Source organism: Palaemon carinicauda, chromosome 14 (assembly GCF_036898095.1).
Source record: "Palaemon carinicauda isolate YSFRI2023 chromosome 14, ASM3689809v2, whole genome shotgun sequence".
In the NCBI taxonomy this organism is placed as follows: Eukaryota; Metazoa; Arthropoda; class Malacostraca; order Decapoda; family Palaemonidae; genus Palaemon; species Palaemon carinicauda.
Genome location: NC_090738.1, coordinates 52810498 through 52830641, shown reverse-complemented (window position 1 = coordinate 52830641; position 20144 = coordinate 52810498). Strand labels below are relative to the sequence as shown.

The 20144-nt window shown below is 37.9% G+C and overlaps 2 protein-coding genes across 2 annotated transcripts in view; one reads left to right on the top strand and one right to left on the bottom strand.

Annotated features, from left to right (window-relative positions):
• LOC137653194 (uncharacterized) overlaps positions 1 to 18818 on the bottom strand; it is a 41797-nt gene extending 22979 nt beyond the window's left edge. The window contains exon 1 of the mRNA XM_068386575.1: positions 18661 to 18818. The gene's annotated coding sequence lies outside the window, so the exon portion shown is untranslated. The remainder of the gene's footprint in view (positions 1 to 18660) is intronic.
• Positions 15611 to 16453, top strand: LOC137652770 (52 kDa repressor of the inhibitor of the protein kinase-like). Its single transcript, XM_068386177.1, has one exon. The coding sequence runs from the start codon at positions 15611 to 15613 to the stop codon at positions 16451 to 16453; it is 843 nt and encodes a 280-aa protein (XP_068242278.1).
• Positions 18819 to 20144: the final 1326 nt, after the last annotated feature.

The following is a 20144-nucleotide window of genomic DNA, read 5'->3' as shown; positions in this document are numbered from 1 at the left end:
CAAGGAACAACTCATGGCACTGTTGCACATATTAAACTGCAGCTCCAGCCTAAAAGATACCAGAAATTAGCTGCTGATAACTTAGCAGGTAGTCTTACGACCTACACCAGCCACTCTGTAACCCCTTTCATTAACGCACAGAGCCAAAAGACTAGTGAGTTCACCCAAATTTACCCCTGAAACCAGACTCCTACAGGACTTATTAATTTCTAAATAATTACCAAACCTATATCTATGTACCAACAAAAGTGAGATGATGGGGTACCTGTGGCTGCTGAACATCCTCGTGACCGTTATGTGTTGCTGAATTGAAGGTGCTGCTATTTGTGGTGGCTGGGGCATCAAAAGTGTCACATCTCGTTTGCTTTCGGTTAGTGTTACCCATATAACTATTCCTCTCAAACTGGGTTATCCCAAATCCTCTCATGAGTGGATCTCATTAGACTCTGGTTTAATACCCATGTTAAAAGGAAATACTTGAAGAAAATTTCTATCCTTCATTTCATAATTCACTTATAGCGCTATCTAACTATTTTCAAATATTCGTATGTTTTTTTTTTTTTAATCATCATCATCATCTTCTCTTGTGGATATTGACGCAAAGGGCCTCGGTTAGATTTAGCCAGTCGTATCTATCTCGAGCTTTGAAATCAATACTATTCCATTCATCATCTCCTACTTCACGCTTCACAGTCTTCAGCCATGTAGGCCGGAGTCTTCCAACTGCTCTAGTGCCTTGTGGAGCCTACATTTAGAAATTTGCCATTAAAAACGGTAAAAATCCTAGAATAAATATTGTTAGGCATTTTCCATTTTAAAAATGGATATATTGACGTAAAAGACTGATATTACGGTTACCAACCCGTAAAAAATAATAAAAAAGTATGGTAAAATCACAGTCGCCTGTTTCTACTGAAATAAGGGTGAAAACACTATTTTTACGAAGAATTTCCAAATAAAATTACGGTTTTTTACCAGTGCAGTTAAGAGTTTGGTGAACTAATTTCTCTTGGAGAGTGCGAAGGGCATGCCCAAATCATCTCGTTCTACCCTTCACCCTGATCTCATCCACTCGAGTAATCTCTTTTATAGTTTCATTTCTAACCTTGGCCTACTATTTAACCCCCAATATCCCTCTGGGGGCTTTGTTTTAAAATCCACAAAATCTGTTGGATATTATTTCATTGTCATACCACGACTCATGTCCATACAGTAACACTGATTTCACTAAACTGACATATAGCCTAATTTTATATGTAATTCTAGGCGATTTGATTTCCAAACTTTACTTAACCTAACCTCTTTCTGATTTATTATCTTTAAATCTTTCATTAAACTCCAAATCTAAAGACCCTATGTTAAAGATCATATTTCCTAAATATTTAAATTATTCTACCTCATTAATCCTTTCTCCTCCCAATCATATTTCATCTACCATTGCATATTCCGTCCTTATCATCTCTGTCTTTCTTCTTTTTATCTTAAGCTCAACCTCCTGTGATATTTCATCCATTCTGGTAAGCAAGAATTGCAATTCCTGTGGCGTTCTGCTAAAAAGTACAGCGTCACAGCATACTTTAGGTTAGCTAATTTCCTATGACCAATCCATTCCAATCCTTCTCCACCATCCCCAACTGTTCTATGCATTGCAAAATCCGTGAGAAGAATAAACAACATACGTGACAACACATTCCTTGGAGTACTCCGCTGTTCACTGGAAATTCATTTGATAGAACTCCACTAACATCAATTTAGCACTTGCTATTCTCATGGACAGGCTTAATCAAATCTACATAACTAAAAGGAACTCCATAATAATGCAGGACTCTACAAAATTGACCGGTGCTCACTATCAAAGGCTTTCTCATAGTCCACAAAGTCTACCAAAAGTGGATCTCTCTTGTACAAATTGCTGTACAACATGTCTTAGAATTAAAATTTCGTCAGTACAACTTCTACCTTTTTAAATCCTGCTTGTTAATCTCTCAGCTTTTCATCAATCTATCCCTCTAGTGTGATGCCTCTGTAATTATTACAGTCAGTCAGGTCTCCTTATTCATCAAGTTTTTTCTCTTCACGTCATATTTTACAAATATCATCTCAGCCATTATTCCATCGTATCCAGTGATTTTCTTCTCTCAAGTTTTTTTTTTTTCTTCAGTTCTGTTTTGCCCATTAATTTGATGTATTGTATTTCATTCAATTCTTAAACATACATATATATATATATATATATATATATATATATATATATATGTATATATATATATATATATATATATATATATATATATATATATATATATATATATATATATATATACATATATATATATATATATATATATATATATATATATATATATTCAGGGAGAGAGAGAGAGAGAGAGAGAGAGAGAGTAGGTTGGTCAGGGCACCAGCCACCCATTGAGATACTACCGCTGGAGAGTTATTAGGTCCTTTGACTGGTCAGACATTACTTCATTGAATCCCTCGCTCTAGTTACGGCTCATTTTTCCTATGCCTACACATGTACCGAATAGTCTGGCCTATTCTTTCCATATTCCCCTATGTCCTCAAACATCTGACAACACTGAGATTTCCAAACAATTCTTCTCTGTTCAAGAGATAATTATTGCACTTTAAGTGTTGAGTGGCTACTTTCCTGTTAGGTAGTGCCACAGCCCCTGTACCATGGTCTTCCACTGTCTTGGGGTAGAATTTTCTTGCTTGAGGATACACTCAGGCACACCATTTAATCATATTTCTCCTCACCTTTTTTTAATAATAATAATAATAATGATAATAATAATAATAATAATAATAATAATAATAATAATAATAATAATAATAATATATTAGTGTGTGCTTTACATACCACAACACAAACACAACGAATGATAGTCCATATGAGAAAACTGTGTTTTTGGAAAACCGCTTAAGACCTTGCATAGTATTGATTCTTATTTCTAGGCTTTTATGCTCCAAAAGCATATCGCAGATATCAATATACAGTAATGAGGTACCGGCAGAACTAATCCGCTAGGTGGCTCTGTGGTGAAGGCAGACATAGAGTGCACTGGGCCTTTGACTTGACAGCCGCGATTTCTATGTGACCAATTACAATTTTTACACTATAACAAACATAAGATACCTGTAGGCCTACTTGATGAATTTACCAAAACATACTAACGATGTTAATTCTTTGCTATATACTCATTCCAATACTGATCAAGTTAGGACTATCAGTTTTCTGAGCCTGAAATGTTTTTACTTACGCATAGTTACGATTTATTATATCTAAGATTTGTTTTTCAGTTCCAATTTTATCGTTGATTTTCTAACGGCTTTTAGATTTCTAATTTCATTCAATTTCTTGTTTATAAGAGAGATTTATCTTATTTTTCATAGATAATAATCTTATTTGTCTTTGGTTTTAAACTATGATCATAAGGTATGAAGATGAAAATCTCACAAACAGAAATACTCCATGGACTTGAGTAAGTCTATATATATATATATATATATATATATATATATATATATATATATATATATATATATATATATATGAAAATGGAGCACATTTCTCAAGTTCCTGTTCAACAAACATTCTTGTCATTATACATCCACAAATATACATGGACTTTACCTTGTGGCAATTACAAAAATCAAATAAATCACATATGCAATGATAGAGAAAGAAAACTGAGAAATGTAAGAAGCTATAGCGGGGCAGATATTGGTAGTGATCACCAGCTCTTCAGTGCCCCATGAAATTAAAACTGAGAGGACCCAACAGAAATGTAGATAGACTACCTATGTTTGATACAACTAAGCTTCTAGAAGATGAGGACAGAGAAACCTTGGCAATGGCATAAAGGTATAGATTTGCAGTCTTAGAGACTTTAAGAGACGAAGAGCAGACAATTAATGAAGAATAGTGCGATACTTACAACATATATCAGTCAGTTGGTAGTGAAGTTTTGGAACAGCAGTGACAAGGAGAAAACCATGGGTATCAAATGATACTTGGGATAATATTAAAAGTAGACAAAGAGAGAAATTGATAGTTGAAAGTTTTCGAGGAAGCAATGAAAATTACAAGGTAGAGCATACTAAGTAGTCTAGTATTGATAATGAGGTCAAAAGAAAAGCCAGGAATGACCGGAGAGAGTATTTAGACAGTAAAGCAGATAAGGGTGACAAAGCTATGAATTCAGGGAGTGGCTATGGTGTAAGAATTGCTCATAGAATTATTAATGAAATCTCGACTGGGGCAAAGAAGAAGCATGTACCCATCAAAAAGAGAGATGGATCTGTTATAACAACTGAAGAGGAAGAAAGGAAACGTTGAATGGAACACTTTAGTGAGGTCATGAAAGGAGAGATGAAGGGAATAATTTGATCGATATACCTGAAGCTGAGAAAGACCTTGATGTGCCCATGAATAAATTCAGTGTGTTTGAAGTCGAAGCTATCATTAAAAACTCAAGAGATGGAAAGCCCCTGACTACGACAGAATAGCTGTTGATATTGACTCCCAGAATACTTACAAGATTATTTTGTAGAATGTGTCGTGAAGAGACAAAACCTGATGAATGGGAGCTAGGAGTGTTGGTGAAAATGACAAATAAAAAGATCTAACTCATTGCAATTAAACAGAAGCATCACACTTTCATGAGTTGTCATGAAATTATATAGTATGCTCATTCTAAAGAGACTAGAGAGAATGATTGATGGAAAGCTGAGAGATGAACAAGCAGAATTACGAAAAGGTAGAAGTTGTACTAACAAGATTTTTATTTTAAGACAGGTTATACAGTAATACGTAGATTATAGAAATCCACTTTTGAAGGCCTTTTTAAACTATGGAAAAGCCTTTGATAGTGTGCACCGGCTAATTTTGTGGAGTCCTATGTTATTATGGAGTTCCTCTTAGATATGTAAATTTGATTAAGTCTCTTCATGAGCATAAAAAGTGCTAAATTAATTTCAATGGAGTCCTATCAAATGAATTCCCAGTGAACAGTGGAGTACTCAAGGGGAATGTGTTGTCACCTCTGTTGTTTATCCTCCTCAAGGATTTTATAATGCATAGAACAGTTGGGGATGGTGGAGAAGGATTGGACTAGATTGGTAAAAGGATACTAGCTAACCCAGATTATGTTGTGACGTGGTCCTTATTAGCAGTACGATACAGGAATGGCTATGCTTGGTTACCAAAATGCATGAAATATAACATTATGTTACGCTGAAGATAGATAGAAGAATGACAGAAATGATGAGAACGGAATATGCAATGCAAGTTGAAATATCTTTAGAAGGAGAATCATTTAAATATCTAGGAAATATGATATCTAATACAGGTCTTTAGAATTGGAGTTTAATGAAAGATTAAAAAAAAAAAATCATGCAATGGCTTGGTTAAGTAATATATGGAAATCAAATATCCTGAAATTACATATAAAAATCAGGCTATATATATCAGTCTAGTAAGATCTATGTTACTGTATGGACATGAGGAGTCCTGGTATGAAATGAAACAATATCAACAGATTTTGCAGATTTGAGAATAAATCCCTCAGAAGAATATCGGAAGTTAAATGTCAGGACAGGATTAGAAATTAAACTATAAGAGAGATCACTCGAGTGCCATATGTGGATAAGATAGTGGTGAGGGGTAGATGGAGATGGTTTGGGCATGCTCTCGCAGTATGCAATAGTGATTAGTTCACCAAACTTTCAACTGGGCTCCACGAGATACTAGAAGAGTTGGAAGACCCAGGCCTACATGGCTGAGGACTGGAGCGTGAAGTAGCAGATGATGAATGGAGAAGCATTGATTTAAAAGCTCAAGATAGAGACCACTGGCGAAATCTCACAGAGGCCCTTTGTGCCAATAGGTGTACGAGATGATGGTGATATATATAACAGTGAGGTAGCCATGTCGTCCTGATGGAAGTTCCTATTAGGTAGCTTTCTAGGGTATATTTGACTACAGTGATATTCCCAGAGAATTTTACCTTAAGGTATCCAGAATTCTAACTCCTGGAGCGAATATCCCTAAATAATCTCACAGGGATATCGCATAATATCAGAGGACGTATTCTTGACACGTCACATAGCTATCTTCACCCCGAACAGTATTAACGCTTCGAGGGGGTATAGTGAAAAGAATCTGAAACGAGAATGAAAAGAGAGCCGCTCATAAGGCATCTCTCCTATTCCGTTTCCAGTGTGTATCTGATGAAGGCAGTAGCACCCTCTTTATTCCTTGTAGCGATATACGAGGTGTTACAGATACTGTACTATAGGGAGGGGTCAACAGGCCCTTTTACAATAACAGGAAGGGCGGGTCCATCAGGATGACAGGGCTACCTCACCCAAAAATAGATTTTGAGCGAAGTTTTTTGGGCTCAGGCCATGTCATCCTGATGGAAGTTTACCAGAGCATTACTGTATCTGTGGATTCTCAATCAGTGCCGTACTCTCAAGAAAGTATTTTCCTGGTTCGTCTAAACCTAGAGACCTATGATGTTACCGTCATACATCATTTCATCTAAGCATGAACTATGTTAGTGCTTCCTGCCCCCTACAGGGAAGAGTCATACTAGACTCTGGAAAAAGTCTCGAGGAGTACATAAAAATTTATGGATGACAAAATGACAAGCTTGTATAGTGGTCTCGCCCAATACAATATAAAGCAAAGTTTGTATAAGAGTCACCAATGTGAGAATGAATTTGTGACACCTTCCCCAATGTGACTACTCTTATAAACTATTGGATAATGGTTGTATCTGCATAGAAACCAATTTTGCCTCTTTGCCACCAACCCGTTATGGTACCACGTCAACCCTTCCAAGGAAGGGTTAGAGTGAGTGGACTTTTGCTTGAATCGGGGAACAGTCTCGAAAGACATACCATGATAAAAATATCCATATTTGAATCTTAATGCTCAGTACATTTCTAATAAAATGAGTGTGGGCGAATAAGACTATGAACTAGTTTATTGAAATTTAATAAACGTACATATCAGATCAACATTTAAAAAATTTATAAAATGTGGATGATATGCGTAAAAGCATAAAGAAAAACAGTCAACAGAAAATATTGTTTCATCTACTAGGAAACAGATTAGCCAATTCAATTGAATTATTAATAATAATGATATAGTCTGTATACTGTTTACATACACTAGCGTAAAAAACGCTTGGCACAAGTGTCCGTATTATGCTATAGATTACCGACGTCAATGGAACAGTTCGTAAGGACACTTTCGTGGCCTATCGCTCAGCGTGTAGTAACATACAGTGACTACACGCGCACCCTCCTAATTAATCGTCCCAAATTAATTACACTGTTCCTCGCAAACTTAAAACAGAAGGTTAAAGAATTCTACCTGCTGCTACCACAGATCTCATAAGTTGCTCCACTTGCTTCGCATAGTGCATAAAGAACGCCTTGGATGACTACCAGCCGGTGTGCAAACAAGGATGTTCAAAGTCCATATAATTAAAGAAATTTTATGGAAGAGGCAACTTTCCTCGGATCATGACTAACGGGTGTACTGTCTGGATCCGTTCTGCGAATAACACGGGTGAATTTCACCCTTAGTTATAGATAACTTTGAACCCAGGGTTTCTCTTCTGAACAGCTGTGCTCCCATAAAGTCTGAAGTTCTATGAAGATAGATTTTTAGGCACACCACTGGACATAGAGATACATCTTCCTTCAGAGGGCAGATTCTCTAGGGACCCCACCTGTTGGTGGGTAGCTTGTTCCTGGTAAGAAACGTTGGGTCTGGAAATAGATTCAGTTCTCCCTCCAAGAACTGGACGTGGCCTTCCTCTCTAGAGAGAGCCACTATTTCATAACTCTGACCCCAAAGCAAGTACAAACAGAAATATGACTTAAATTCAAAATCTTCTAAGCACATTCCTCATTGTTCATTATTTATACACAATGAGGAATCATATCTAATGACCATGCAAAGGGTCTTTGGAAGCGCTGAAGGGCTAGTTCATTAAGAACATCGTTAGAAAGGTCGACCTGTAAGGCATATGGTATCTGACTTGTCAAGGCAGGCTTGAACAATAGAATTGTGTTGGCTGCTAAACCTTGCTCATGAAGGTGAATGAAGAATGATAAATAGGAATCTGTCGGGATTTCTTTCGGTTTCTTCGCCTTGACAAAGGATAGCTATTTCTTCCCTGAAGCCTCATAATGTCTTCTGGTTTCCTCCAAAAGTCTAAACTGACTTTTAAACACCGAATCTTTTTCTCATCGTTAAGGAGAGAAAATCATGAGATGTAGGTTCCGTGTTTTCTGTGATGGAGCGAAGATAGTCGACTTCTGTACTCGCTGAGACAGGGATGGATCCGGTAGCGGTACGAATTTTAGTTGTAGTTCCAATGCCAGAGGGAACCACACGCTATTAAGCCACTTGTGGGCCACTATTGCTGCTTTCCCTTTGAAGGATTTCAGCTTATCGAGGACCTTCAAAAGGAGGTTGTTGTCTTTCGTCGCAAAGAGGTCTATCTGCAGCTCTGGGACTTGACTCGAGATGAAGGAGTGAAGGAGAACGATCCTGCGTCAAGGGACCATTCTGACTCTATAGGTGTAAACCTAGATAGAGCGTCCACTGTCACATTGCGGAACCCTTGAATGTGAACTGCTGACAGGTGCCATTTCTTCCTTTCCGCCAAATGGAATATGGCCAACATCACTTGGTTGATTTGAGGTGACCTCGACCCTTGTCGATTCAGGCATCTCAGTACCACCTCACTGTCTAGAACCAGTCTTATGTGGGTCGAGTGGCGAGGAGAAACTTTCTTCAGTGTCAGAAGTACTGCCATGGCTTCTAGAAAGTTGATGTGAAATGACTTGAAAAGATTGAGAAGCGTTCGCAGTCAAGTCGGTAGTGGTCTTATTAGATCTCTTCGCGCGTTTGATGCGTATTTTCTCCAGACTCTTGTTGCATCCTTAAGCTGTGCTCTTAGCACTGGATCTGTTATTGAAGCAAATTGTAGAGAGCCCAGCACTCTCTCCTGTTCGCGTCTTGATATCCGTTTGGATTTCAATAGTCTCTTGACAGATCCTGCTATTTCTTTCCTCTTCTTACTAGGAATGGAGAGCCGATGTGACTCCAAATTCCAGTGGATTCCCAACCACTGAAATTTTTGAGCTGGAGAAAGACGAGACTATTTTATGTTGATCTTGAATCCCAGATGTTCCAGGAACTGGATCACTATCTTAGAAGCTTGCATGCATTCTGTCCTGGATGCTGCCCACACCAGCCAGTCGTCCAAGTAGGCTACTACTTGGACCCCCCTAAGGCGTAACTGATGGACAGCTGCGTTCGCGAGCTTCGTGAAAATCCTTAGGGCTATGTTTAGCCCAAAAGGCCTGGCTCTGAAGGCGTAAAGTTTTCTATGTAACTTGAAGCCTAGGTGACGATTAATTGGAACGTGCCAATAAGCGTCAGACAAGTTTATAGAGACAGTATATGCCCTTTTGGGCAGTAGTGTCCTTATGTGCTGAAGCGTGAGCATTCAGAACTTGTAGTTCACTATGAACTTGTTGAGTGGTGACAAGTCTAGAAAAACTCTGAGTTTTTCTGCGTCCTTCTTTGGAACACAAAACAGCCTTCCTTGGAATTTTATGGACATAACTTTCCAGATTACTCTTTTATCTAAGAGTTCTCGGACATATTCTTCCAGAATGGGGGATGAGTGTTGGAAGAATTGAGGAAATTGAGGTGGAGGACTGCTCCAGCTCCAACCTAGTCCATTTTTAATTAGGCTGTGGGCCCAGGGATCGAAGGTCCAGCGATCCCTAAATAGCTGTAGTCTCCCTCCTACTGGAAGTATCTTACTTCTGCTGTGGAGGACCTGAGGCCTTGCCTCCTTGACCGCGTCCTCCTCTGTATCCCCTTCCTCTTGAAGGGCGTCTAGAAGAACCTCTGGCTGTTCCTCTAGCTCTCGAACGAAAGGAAGAAGTCTGCCTTTCGAAGGCTGGGTTAAAAACTGGCGACTGTGTCGCCACTTGTTGAGGTACCAGCTGGTACGCGGTTGGAGGTTGTGCCACTATCTGAGGCACCGCGGTCACAGGAAGTTGTTGTTGATGTTGCTGTTGGTAGGGTTTAGCCGGCCGAGAGGATGGCCTAGGCCTTTTTGTCTTCCTCTTGGGTTGGGGACCCTCATCCGGAGAAGTCTTTCTTTTGAGATCTAAGCCCCACTTTTTGAGAAGGTTCCTATTCTCTGTGGCAGCCTTGTCTACTACCTCTTTAACCACTTCATTGAGAAAGAGGTCTTTACCCCAAATACGAGAGGAGATCAGTTTCCTCGGTTCGTGCCTCACCGCAGCCGAGGCGAACACGAACTCTCTACAGGCTCTCCTAGCTTTAATAAAGCTATAGAGATCCTTCGTAACTGTGGCCAGATGGGTTTTGGCCACAACCGTGAACATGTCCTGGATCTTGGGGTCACTTGCCATCGTTTCTAGTGTCGTTTACAACGACATCGATGCCGCAATTCTTTCCTTTGTCTCTTGCTCTCTATGAAGAGAACCTCCGACAGTTTTGGAAGTGCCTCACCGAACTGGCGTTCAGCAATATCAGCTTCCAGCTTCCCGACTGAGAAGGTAAGGTGTACGTCCTTCCAGTCTTCTTGGTCCAAGGGCAAGGTCAGAGATAACGGCTTGCACTCCTCCAAGGAGGGGCATGGTTTCCCTGCTTCCACCATCTTTAAGGCTGCCTAATATCCCTTTTCCAAGAAGGGAAAGGCTCTGGTAGGAGAGGCCACAAAGGAGGAAAGCTTCTTACTCAAGGCGGCACCTTTGAGTTAGTGAAGCCCCTCTCTTTCATCGAGCTCACCAGTAACGTCTGAGCTTTACTATGGTCAAAAACTATGACCTCCTTCGGCTCTGTCTCCTCCTTTGAGGCTGGCTCCTTCCTAAAACGGACATAGCAGTCCGGATAAGAATCTTTGTTGGGCCAAAATTCCACTTCTTCCAGGGGAATTGCTCCCAACTTTTCTGAGATCACGATCTTCCCGGTTGTCATTGGCATGTGTTCGGCATACCTCCAAGGATTGGTATCCGAGCACAAAGGAAGATCCTTCACGCTGAGCCGCTGCTGGGGCCCACGTGATGCTGCAAGTCTACGTATCTCCAGTTTCATTGCAGCTTCCTTCTCATCATTCTTCCTTTGAATTTGTTGGATCATCTCAACAATGGAAGAAAGAGTCCTTCCCAGTTCATCTGGGATAGCAGACAATGTAGACGGAATAGGTTCTGGGTCCGGAGCCGATGTAACCGACACTTCGTCGATCTCTTCCTCTTCTACTTGAGGAGCCTGGAACAGCTCCTCCTCCTGACCTCCTAGAAGGTCCTTCTCAGTAGAATCCGACACCTCCTACATCCTATCGTCCAATTGGATGTCTTGAAGGGCGGCTGAGACTTCAGAATCTACCAGATTCTGGGCAATCTGTATCTCCACCTGAGGCTGGGGGATGATTGCATCAGCCGATGCTTTAGGGAAAAGGTAGGCCCTCATCTTCTCATTTGGAAGGTAGGGACCTGAGGTGTTTTTCTGAAAACCCCTCACCCAGGATCGTAACGTTTCCCTGGCACCATCCCTTGACTTCGTTGACTTAGGGTCGACAAAAGCCTCGGTAATCAGGTTAGAACAAACTGTACAAACCTGAGGGTCCCAATAGCGGAGATCACCTCTGGAGGCTGCGCATGCTGCGTGCCTCCTGCAATATTTATGTCCACAGAAGTTCTTACTGCAGACATTACAGAACACACTCCCGCACTTCGGATGGTCCTCCTGTTAAGAGAAGAAAAATCCATGAGTATCAAGTGAAGGCTTTCAATTATATTGAGACATTTAGCTTATATAGAAAAGCTATAAAAAAAAGAAAGAAAGACACATACTTGTATTTCTTATCCAGTCAATTGCTGAAACCTCCCGAGATATTAAAACTAAGGTTAATTCTATTCTAGAATACCTTATGTAAATTCCTAAACGTAAATTTAAGGTGTAGTTCACACCTTGAGATAAAGTTTTAATATACGGGATAGAAAGAATACAGAAAGAACTTACTTTCTATATATTGTACGGTCTCAGCAAAAGGCTGTACAAGATAACATTAAGTATGATAAAGAACTTTAGTGTTATCACAAGCTCTGTACAGCAGTTTCTGCTAATGCAGTGTGTACTACACTACAAATACAGAAACTACTGTACATCGCATGCTGTTGTGCCGGCTAGCACGCGCTGGTACGTGCCGGCGTGCGCCTGCACGTGCCGGCTGGCATCTACCCAAGTATAGTTCAAAGATATACTATCTTTAACTAATAGGCAGCAGCCCACTGATTCGCGACTGTGTGCCGGCCGGCAATCATTGCCAGCCGACGGATGAAAACACTAATACCCGGCTGCCAGCTGCTAATCGTAGTGGCCAGCAGATTTGGGATGTGTTTCCACTGCCGGCAGGCAAAGGTAATAAAACCCATGCCCGTCGACAGTAGCCAAGAACCAGAGAACCTCCACCTGCCCGGCTGTCAGCTGTTAAGCCGGCAGCCGAGTTAGGGATGCAACACAATAATCAGAGAAACAGTATGGATGTAAGGTTATAAGGCAGCATTGCCATACGAACTTCCATCCAGAAAGAGTGAACTTATGGAAGGGGAGAGTGTAGCATTCAGGCTTCCAAAGAATCCATAGCCTGCCGGGCTCTACCAGCAGACATGGAGGGGAGACCAAGGGAGGTCTGGGGTTCACTCTGCAAAGAATAAAGGGTCTCTGCCGGCCGACACGTAGTGCCAGCCGGCAGAGAGCTGAGCCTGTCCTCCATCCTAACCTATACTAGGTACGGAAGTAGGACTGCGGCCAAAAGAAAATAAAAGAAAGAGAGGTGGGGAAGGGATAAGGGTCCTATAGACTTCGTTCTAGCAGGAGACGCACTCAGCCGTTAGGGAAGCTCATCCTAACCAAGAGTTGTCTATTAGGGAGGAAGACTGGCAATACTTGCTATCCTCCTCCCAACCAGAACAAAGTTAGGTGAAGTTATTTCGCCGGGCAACAGAAAAAACTCATTCTCCAGCCCGAGAAAAAACAACACAGGACAGTCTGCTAGGTCACTAGAGGAAGGAATCATCTCTTACAGAATCCTTCCAACATGGACTAGGGAAGCAAAGCTTCCTGTGTCCGCCCCTAACCTAGCAAAGAGACTTATCTCTATGCTAGGAAGAAGCAGACCACAGACTAGAAACTCTGATGTTCTGCCCTATCCCAAAAAACCAGTCACTCTGGTTATCAGGTCAGGACAGACATATCCTAGAATAGTTATACCTGAATTATTATACAGATAGAACCACTAGGATTAAGCCGAAGGCTTACAGAGGGAGAGAGGGATTGAACTTAGCCTCCGGAGGAGAAAAGAACAATCGGGGATGTACGAAAGTATACTACTGTACCTAGAATACTAGACTAGGTAAGATGAGAATCGATTACCTAAATCACCGAAACTCTCTCGTATACAATCTTGGAAAAAAACATTCAACAATATCTTTCATGTATAAAATATTTGCCTATAGCTTCAATAATATAACATTCGGAAAAACTTATATCATGCATGAAAGTACTAGTGCCAGACGTCACCGAGTAGTAGAGATACACGAAAAGGAATAAAGAGGGCGCTACCGCCTTCATCAGATACACACTGGAAACGGAATAGGAGAGATGCCTTATGAGCGGCTCTCTTTTCATTCTCGTTTCAGATTCTTGTCACTATACCCCCTCGAAGCGTTAATACTGTTCGGGGTGAAGATAGCTATGTGACGTGTCAAGAATACGTCCTCTGATTTTATGCGATATCCCTGTGAGATTATTTAAGGATATTTGCTCCAGGAGTTAGAATTCTGGATAACTTAAGGTAAAATTCTCTGGGAATATCACTGTAGTCAAATAAACCCTAGAAAGTTACCTAATAGGAACATCCATCAGGACGACATGGCCTGAGCCCAAATATATATATATATATATATATATATATATATATATATATATATATATATATATATATATATATATATATATATATATATATATATTTTATCAATGTAAATATCAACTATAATGGCATTTGATATCAAATTCTACCTTTGGTAATGTATATCCACTGGAATTCATTCATAATAACAGCTTCTGTCTGAGCAGAGATTCCAACCTGTGCGTCTTACCGAAACCCTGCCTGCGAGGACATTACCAATCGAGCTATCAAGAATATCTCAATTGGTAGAGTCCTCGCAGGCATAGTTTCGACTAAGAGGCATAGATTCGAATCTCCACCCACCCAGAAGCTGTTATCAACCGGATTACTACCCAAGGACGGATCTAGAGGGGGGGTTAACGACGTCCTAACCCCCCCCCCTCAAATTTTGAAAACGCCCTTTCGAGTTTTCAAGGTGCCTTCTTGAGACCATTAAAAAACGAAGTAGTAGCCTATATTCGAAAAAGTAGACAACTGTCATGACAGAGTTATCACGGTAATGATTATAAACATGAGCTGATAGACTTCACGAGCCACCTCGTTATTTCGGACACCTGGGAAGTTCCCAGGCGCGGGAAAATCAACCTTGTTCCGAACAAGGTTGATTTTCCCACCCCTTCGTAAGCAATCAACAGAGGGCCAGCGAGAAGCCAGGAAGATCGCTGATCGGACAACTGTGGCGAATCTTTCGATGTTTTAACCGACAAAATGCCACGTAAGGATAGAGTAAAGCGTGTTGAAAAGGCGCTGTTAGAACAAGATGCCAAACGATGCAGGAAAATTCACTCGTTTTTCAGGTATGTCACAAAACGTCTTTTTTTGCAGTGTAATCTATATTCCTTTGACATCAAAACATAGGCCTAGATCTACGGTGAGAACGTTAGACGATTAGATATAGACTAGTAGACACACATAAAAATAAATGTAAACATTGAAGATATATGCTTCGGTCCAAAGTGCAATGTGGCTGCAAAATCGTTTGTTTTATTTGTTAATAAATTTACCTTATGTACGTTCATCAAAATGCTCGTGTCTGTACTTGCCCAATAATAATATCGGCAGATAACTTTGATGTAACCTCAAACTGCTTGAGCAGACGATATCGTCATAGTGGCATTGACAAGGTCAAAAAGTGGGTCGCATTTACATTTTTTATTTGCACCTTATGCAATATACTCTCACTGCCAAAGTCATCTACTGAACCTCAGCATTGCATCCTCATGTAAACTACCCGCTGTGCGGAATATGAAAGGGGCCCCGAATGGAGTGTTCCTGCTCTTTTCAAATTCTCCCAAACGCCAGTCATTGTTTGAAAAAGTTCTGGAACAGTCAGATGATTACAAGGGGAATAAGAAAAAACTTCTCAGCCTATGTAAGACCCGGTGGGTTGAAAGACATGATTGTTTCAACACCTTCCATGAACTATACATACCTACAGTAACGACCCTGGAAGTGATAATCAGCCCACATGAGTTTACTGATATCATAGGAAATGAAGATTGGAGTTAGGACTCTGATACAAGAACCAAGGCCCGTGGCCTTTCTCAACAATGAAGAGCTTTGAGTTTGTTATTGCATTTTATGAAACAAAACAAACCCTGTATGCAATACGCCCAATTGCAGTGAAACTTCAAAGGAGTGATCTGGACTACTATGAGGGATATAATATGGTTGATTCAATCATTAGAGAGATTAAAGATTTGAGGTACAGTCTAGATACCAAGTTTTCTCAGTGGTTTGCTGAATCCTCAAACCTCACGGAAGCTGTTGGGGGATCAGTGGCAAGACCACGTACAGCTCAACGTCAGATCCATCGTAGTAATGCCCCTGCACAAACCACTGAAGAGTATTTTCGTATAAATCTAGCAGCCTCACTTGTGGATCATCTCCTGAGTGAGATGGATACTTGTTTTAATCATGAGTCCAGGACTGCTGCTACGCTGTTTGAGGTAATTCCAAAGTTAATCCTGGAAAATCATGATCTTGAGAATCTAGCAGAGAAACTCTTGTATTGGGAGAATGACCTTCCTTCTCCCCTGTCGCTGACTGATGAATTAAACCATTGGAAAAATCGTTTTTCTATAGTAGACCAGTTGCCGACAAATCCTGTAGAATGTATAAGGCTGTGCGATCTAGACATTTACCCCAACATCTATGAACTACTTGCTATTGGCTGTGTGTCACCAGTTGGCATTTCAACAGCAGAAAGATCGTTTTCAGCATTAAGACGTGTAAAAAAGTACCTCAGGAATAGAATGAGTGTTGAGAGGTTGACGGGGCTATGTCTGATGCATATACACCACAACGTAGAAGTTGATGTAATAACCATTATTGGAATGTTTATCAATGAAAACAGCAAAAGGCTGTTTACTAAGTACATCTTGATGGACTAAATTATTTTGGTTCAAGTATATCGCAAAATATGAAAAACTCTTATCTCACACACACACACATCATCACTCTTAGTCTATAAAAATGAAACTATTAAATTAAATGCCACGAATATTTTTTTTTTTTTTATAGTTTATTTACCAGTATGTGTCTTTCAACAAAATCTTAGTTTCTTGGGTCAATTCTATTTGTACTCTGTGTTACTATGACATTGTCAGTGAATGATTTATCCATGAATTGTATAAAATGGTGTTTTCTTGTGTGATTCATTGCGTAAGAAAAGTATGTTATTTACAATATTCTGTATTTTAAATTTTATGATGTTTGAGATATCAATTAGGTGCCTGGAATTGTTTCTTAATTATAGTTTTTACCGGTGTTGTAAAAAAGTCTTGAGTTTCTTAACTCAGATCTATTTACATTTTCTTAACAACAATTTATATTCTGATGAATAAGATAATGGTATAAATTGCAATCAGTGGTTTTTGGTTCTTCTCTAATAATATTGTCTATTCCATTAATTTTTGAGCAAATTTGTAAAGTGCCTTTTTAAGTGATTACAGGTGCCCTTTTTTCCTTAACCCCCTCTCACTGAAAAGTCTGGATCCGTCCTTGACTACCTTCCTGAAAACTTTATCTTTTGGTATATATAAATATATATATATATATATATATATATATATATATATATATATATATATATATATATATATATATATATATCTGGAAACGATGTACAATTTTGACCATTCTCTTTAGAGTACGTAACTCTTGTACAAGTTTAAACAGTGCATTTTCCTTCCCATTAAGAATCTTTATGTTTCAATTTTGCATAAATGCTATTTATAATGGATTTTATTATGCTTATTAGTTAACCAATGGATGGATAGTTTTATCATTTTCAATTTCTTAATTATGTATTACAAGCTTAATACAAAAAAATAAAATTTTTTATATATTTATATGTTTAATAATGTATTTAAAAAATTTCCAAACATGGATAACATAAAGTAAACATAAACCTTTTTACCCTTTGGGATCGTTACTCAAAGATCTACGATCTATCTCACGAGAAGCTATCAAAAACCCATTCCAAAAATTTTGTACCTATTACTGGGAAGGAAATTCAATTTCCATTTCAATAATATAGTAAATTCTGATTTAAAATTCAAACACAGTTAGTTAATTCTGATATGTGATCCATTTCCAAGGTAGTTCATGGTGTAGCCTACTCTATTTCCATACAGATAAGATAGAATTAATATATCTCAAGGAAGTCGTAGAAAACATTTTCTTACAGGCAGATAGATGTTTACAACAGACAATTCTTTATTGTGGAACTCTGCCATTGGAAATTTGTGATTGGCTTGTGTTTCCTGTGTAGGTTATCTGTATTCAATGAAATACCTGACTAAAACCAAAACTCTTATGCCGATATCATTTATTTCATACTCTGCCCGATTGAAACGTAATTGTAAAAGGAAAATTTTATATTATGTACGCAGAGAACCAACAGCTGGTCTTTCATTACTTTAATATCATTCTGCAATATTAGGCAGAGAGGATTAAAGATCTTTGCTTATGATTAATCTTATATGTGCCCAAAATTGACAAATACAGACTTGCTATTGTTCATAATACTTAAGCTGAACTTCCTACCTGGCGTCATTCCAGTACAAGAATGAACAAATAGAGAAAGAAATAAGACGAGAAAAAACACTAGTTTGATAAATTGTCAAATGCAAGAGCTACTCTGTGTCTTCTGAACATAATAAGAAATGCAAAACTATGCACAGTCATAATACAGGAGCTATGATTCAGCCTAGTGTTTGAGGACATTGGCTGTATGACATAAATGCGACTCATTTGATAGCGCAACTGAAATAATAGCGTAGGTACTTCAGTTAGATAGCTAGTGGTATTGAGCATCGTACAATACTAAAAAAAAAAAAAAAAAAAAAAAAAAAAAAAAAACACACATTTACAAATACTGTTTTTTATCAACTAAGAATCAAAACCCGAAGGTGAAAATAGTAACTGGGAACTGAATCAATCGTATCTAAAGAAGTTACCTCTCTCTCTCTCTCTCTCTCTCTCTCTCTCTCTCTCTCTCTCTCTCTCTCTCTCTCTCTCTCTCTCTCTCTCTTTAAAAGAGCAAGCCCACGTGAAATCATTCATGAATAAAATTATTTTTAAAAAATCACTTTACCGTAGAGTGTTTTCAATAATCTCAAATTTGTCCTTCCAGGTGTGTGCTGTATCTTAAAAATAGTCAATTGTCCCAATTCTTGACAAAATTTGATAACTTGGTCCTCATCTTCACGATGCGATGGAGCGTCACTTTAGCTGTACAGACAGACAAACCTCTTTTTGTCAACTGAGTTAGTGCACTGACGTTCCCAGGCGCCAATATTATCCTGAGCGTCATTGTTCCCAAGATATTTGTAGCATCTGTTTTTCTCTTGATATAGCTTCATGGATGAAATTTTAAACCCATTCCATCAATATCTTACTTACCTGTTGTTTCATCTCAATATATCATTATCCGTATTTTGCTATTCCTTTTTTCTTTTCGTCTTGTTGTATCTACTCAAATACAAGCACATATACGTGCATACAAATACAAACATACACATATACATGCATTTATATATACACACACTCATATATATATATATATATATATATATATATATATATATATATATATATATATATGAATATGTGTGTGTGTATATATATACATATATATATATATATATATATATATATATATATATATATATATATATATATATATATATATATATATATATATATGTATATATATACATATATATGTATATATATATATACATATATATATATGTATGTATATATACTGTATATGTATATATATATAATTGTATATAAATAAATAAATGTTCGTGCATAGACACACACACACACATATAGATATATATATATATATATATATATATATATATATATATATATATATATATATAGATAGATAGATAGATATATATATATATATATATATATATATATATACATATATATGTGTGTGTGTATGTGTGTATCTATATATATATATATATATATATATATATATATATATATATGTATATATATATATACATATATATAAATATATATATATATATATATATATATATATATATATATTTATATATACATATATATAAATATATATATATATATATATATATATATATATAAGTGCGTGTGTTTTTATATATATATATATATATATATATATATATATATATATATAAGTGCGTGTGTTATATATATATATATATATATATATATATATATATATATATATATATATATCAACCGTTGATTGTCTACTGCAGGACAAAGGCCTCAGTTTATGGTCTTTCTATGTCAGATTATACCCGTAACCTTTCTTACCTTGTCAATCAATCGTCTTCTGTGCGTGTATATATATATATATATATATATATATATATATATATATATATATATATATATGCGTAAAAATCACAGGAAAACGTGATGCTCAGATGCAGAAGAACCACAAGGAAAATGAAAATACGAAATATACGATTAAGTCCTGACTAGTTTCGTGATACTTCCTCGGAAAAAGTATCACGAAACTAGTCAGGACTTAATCGTATATTTCGTATTTTCATTTTCCCTTTG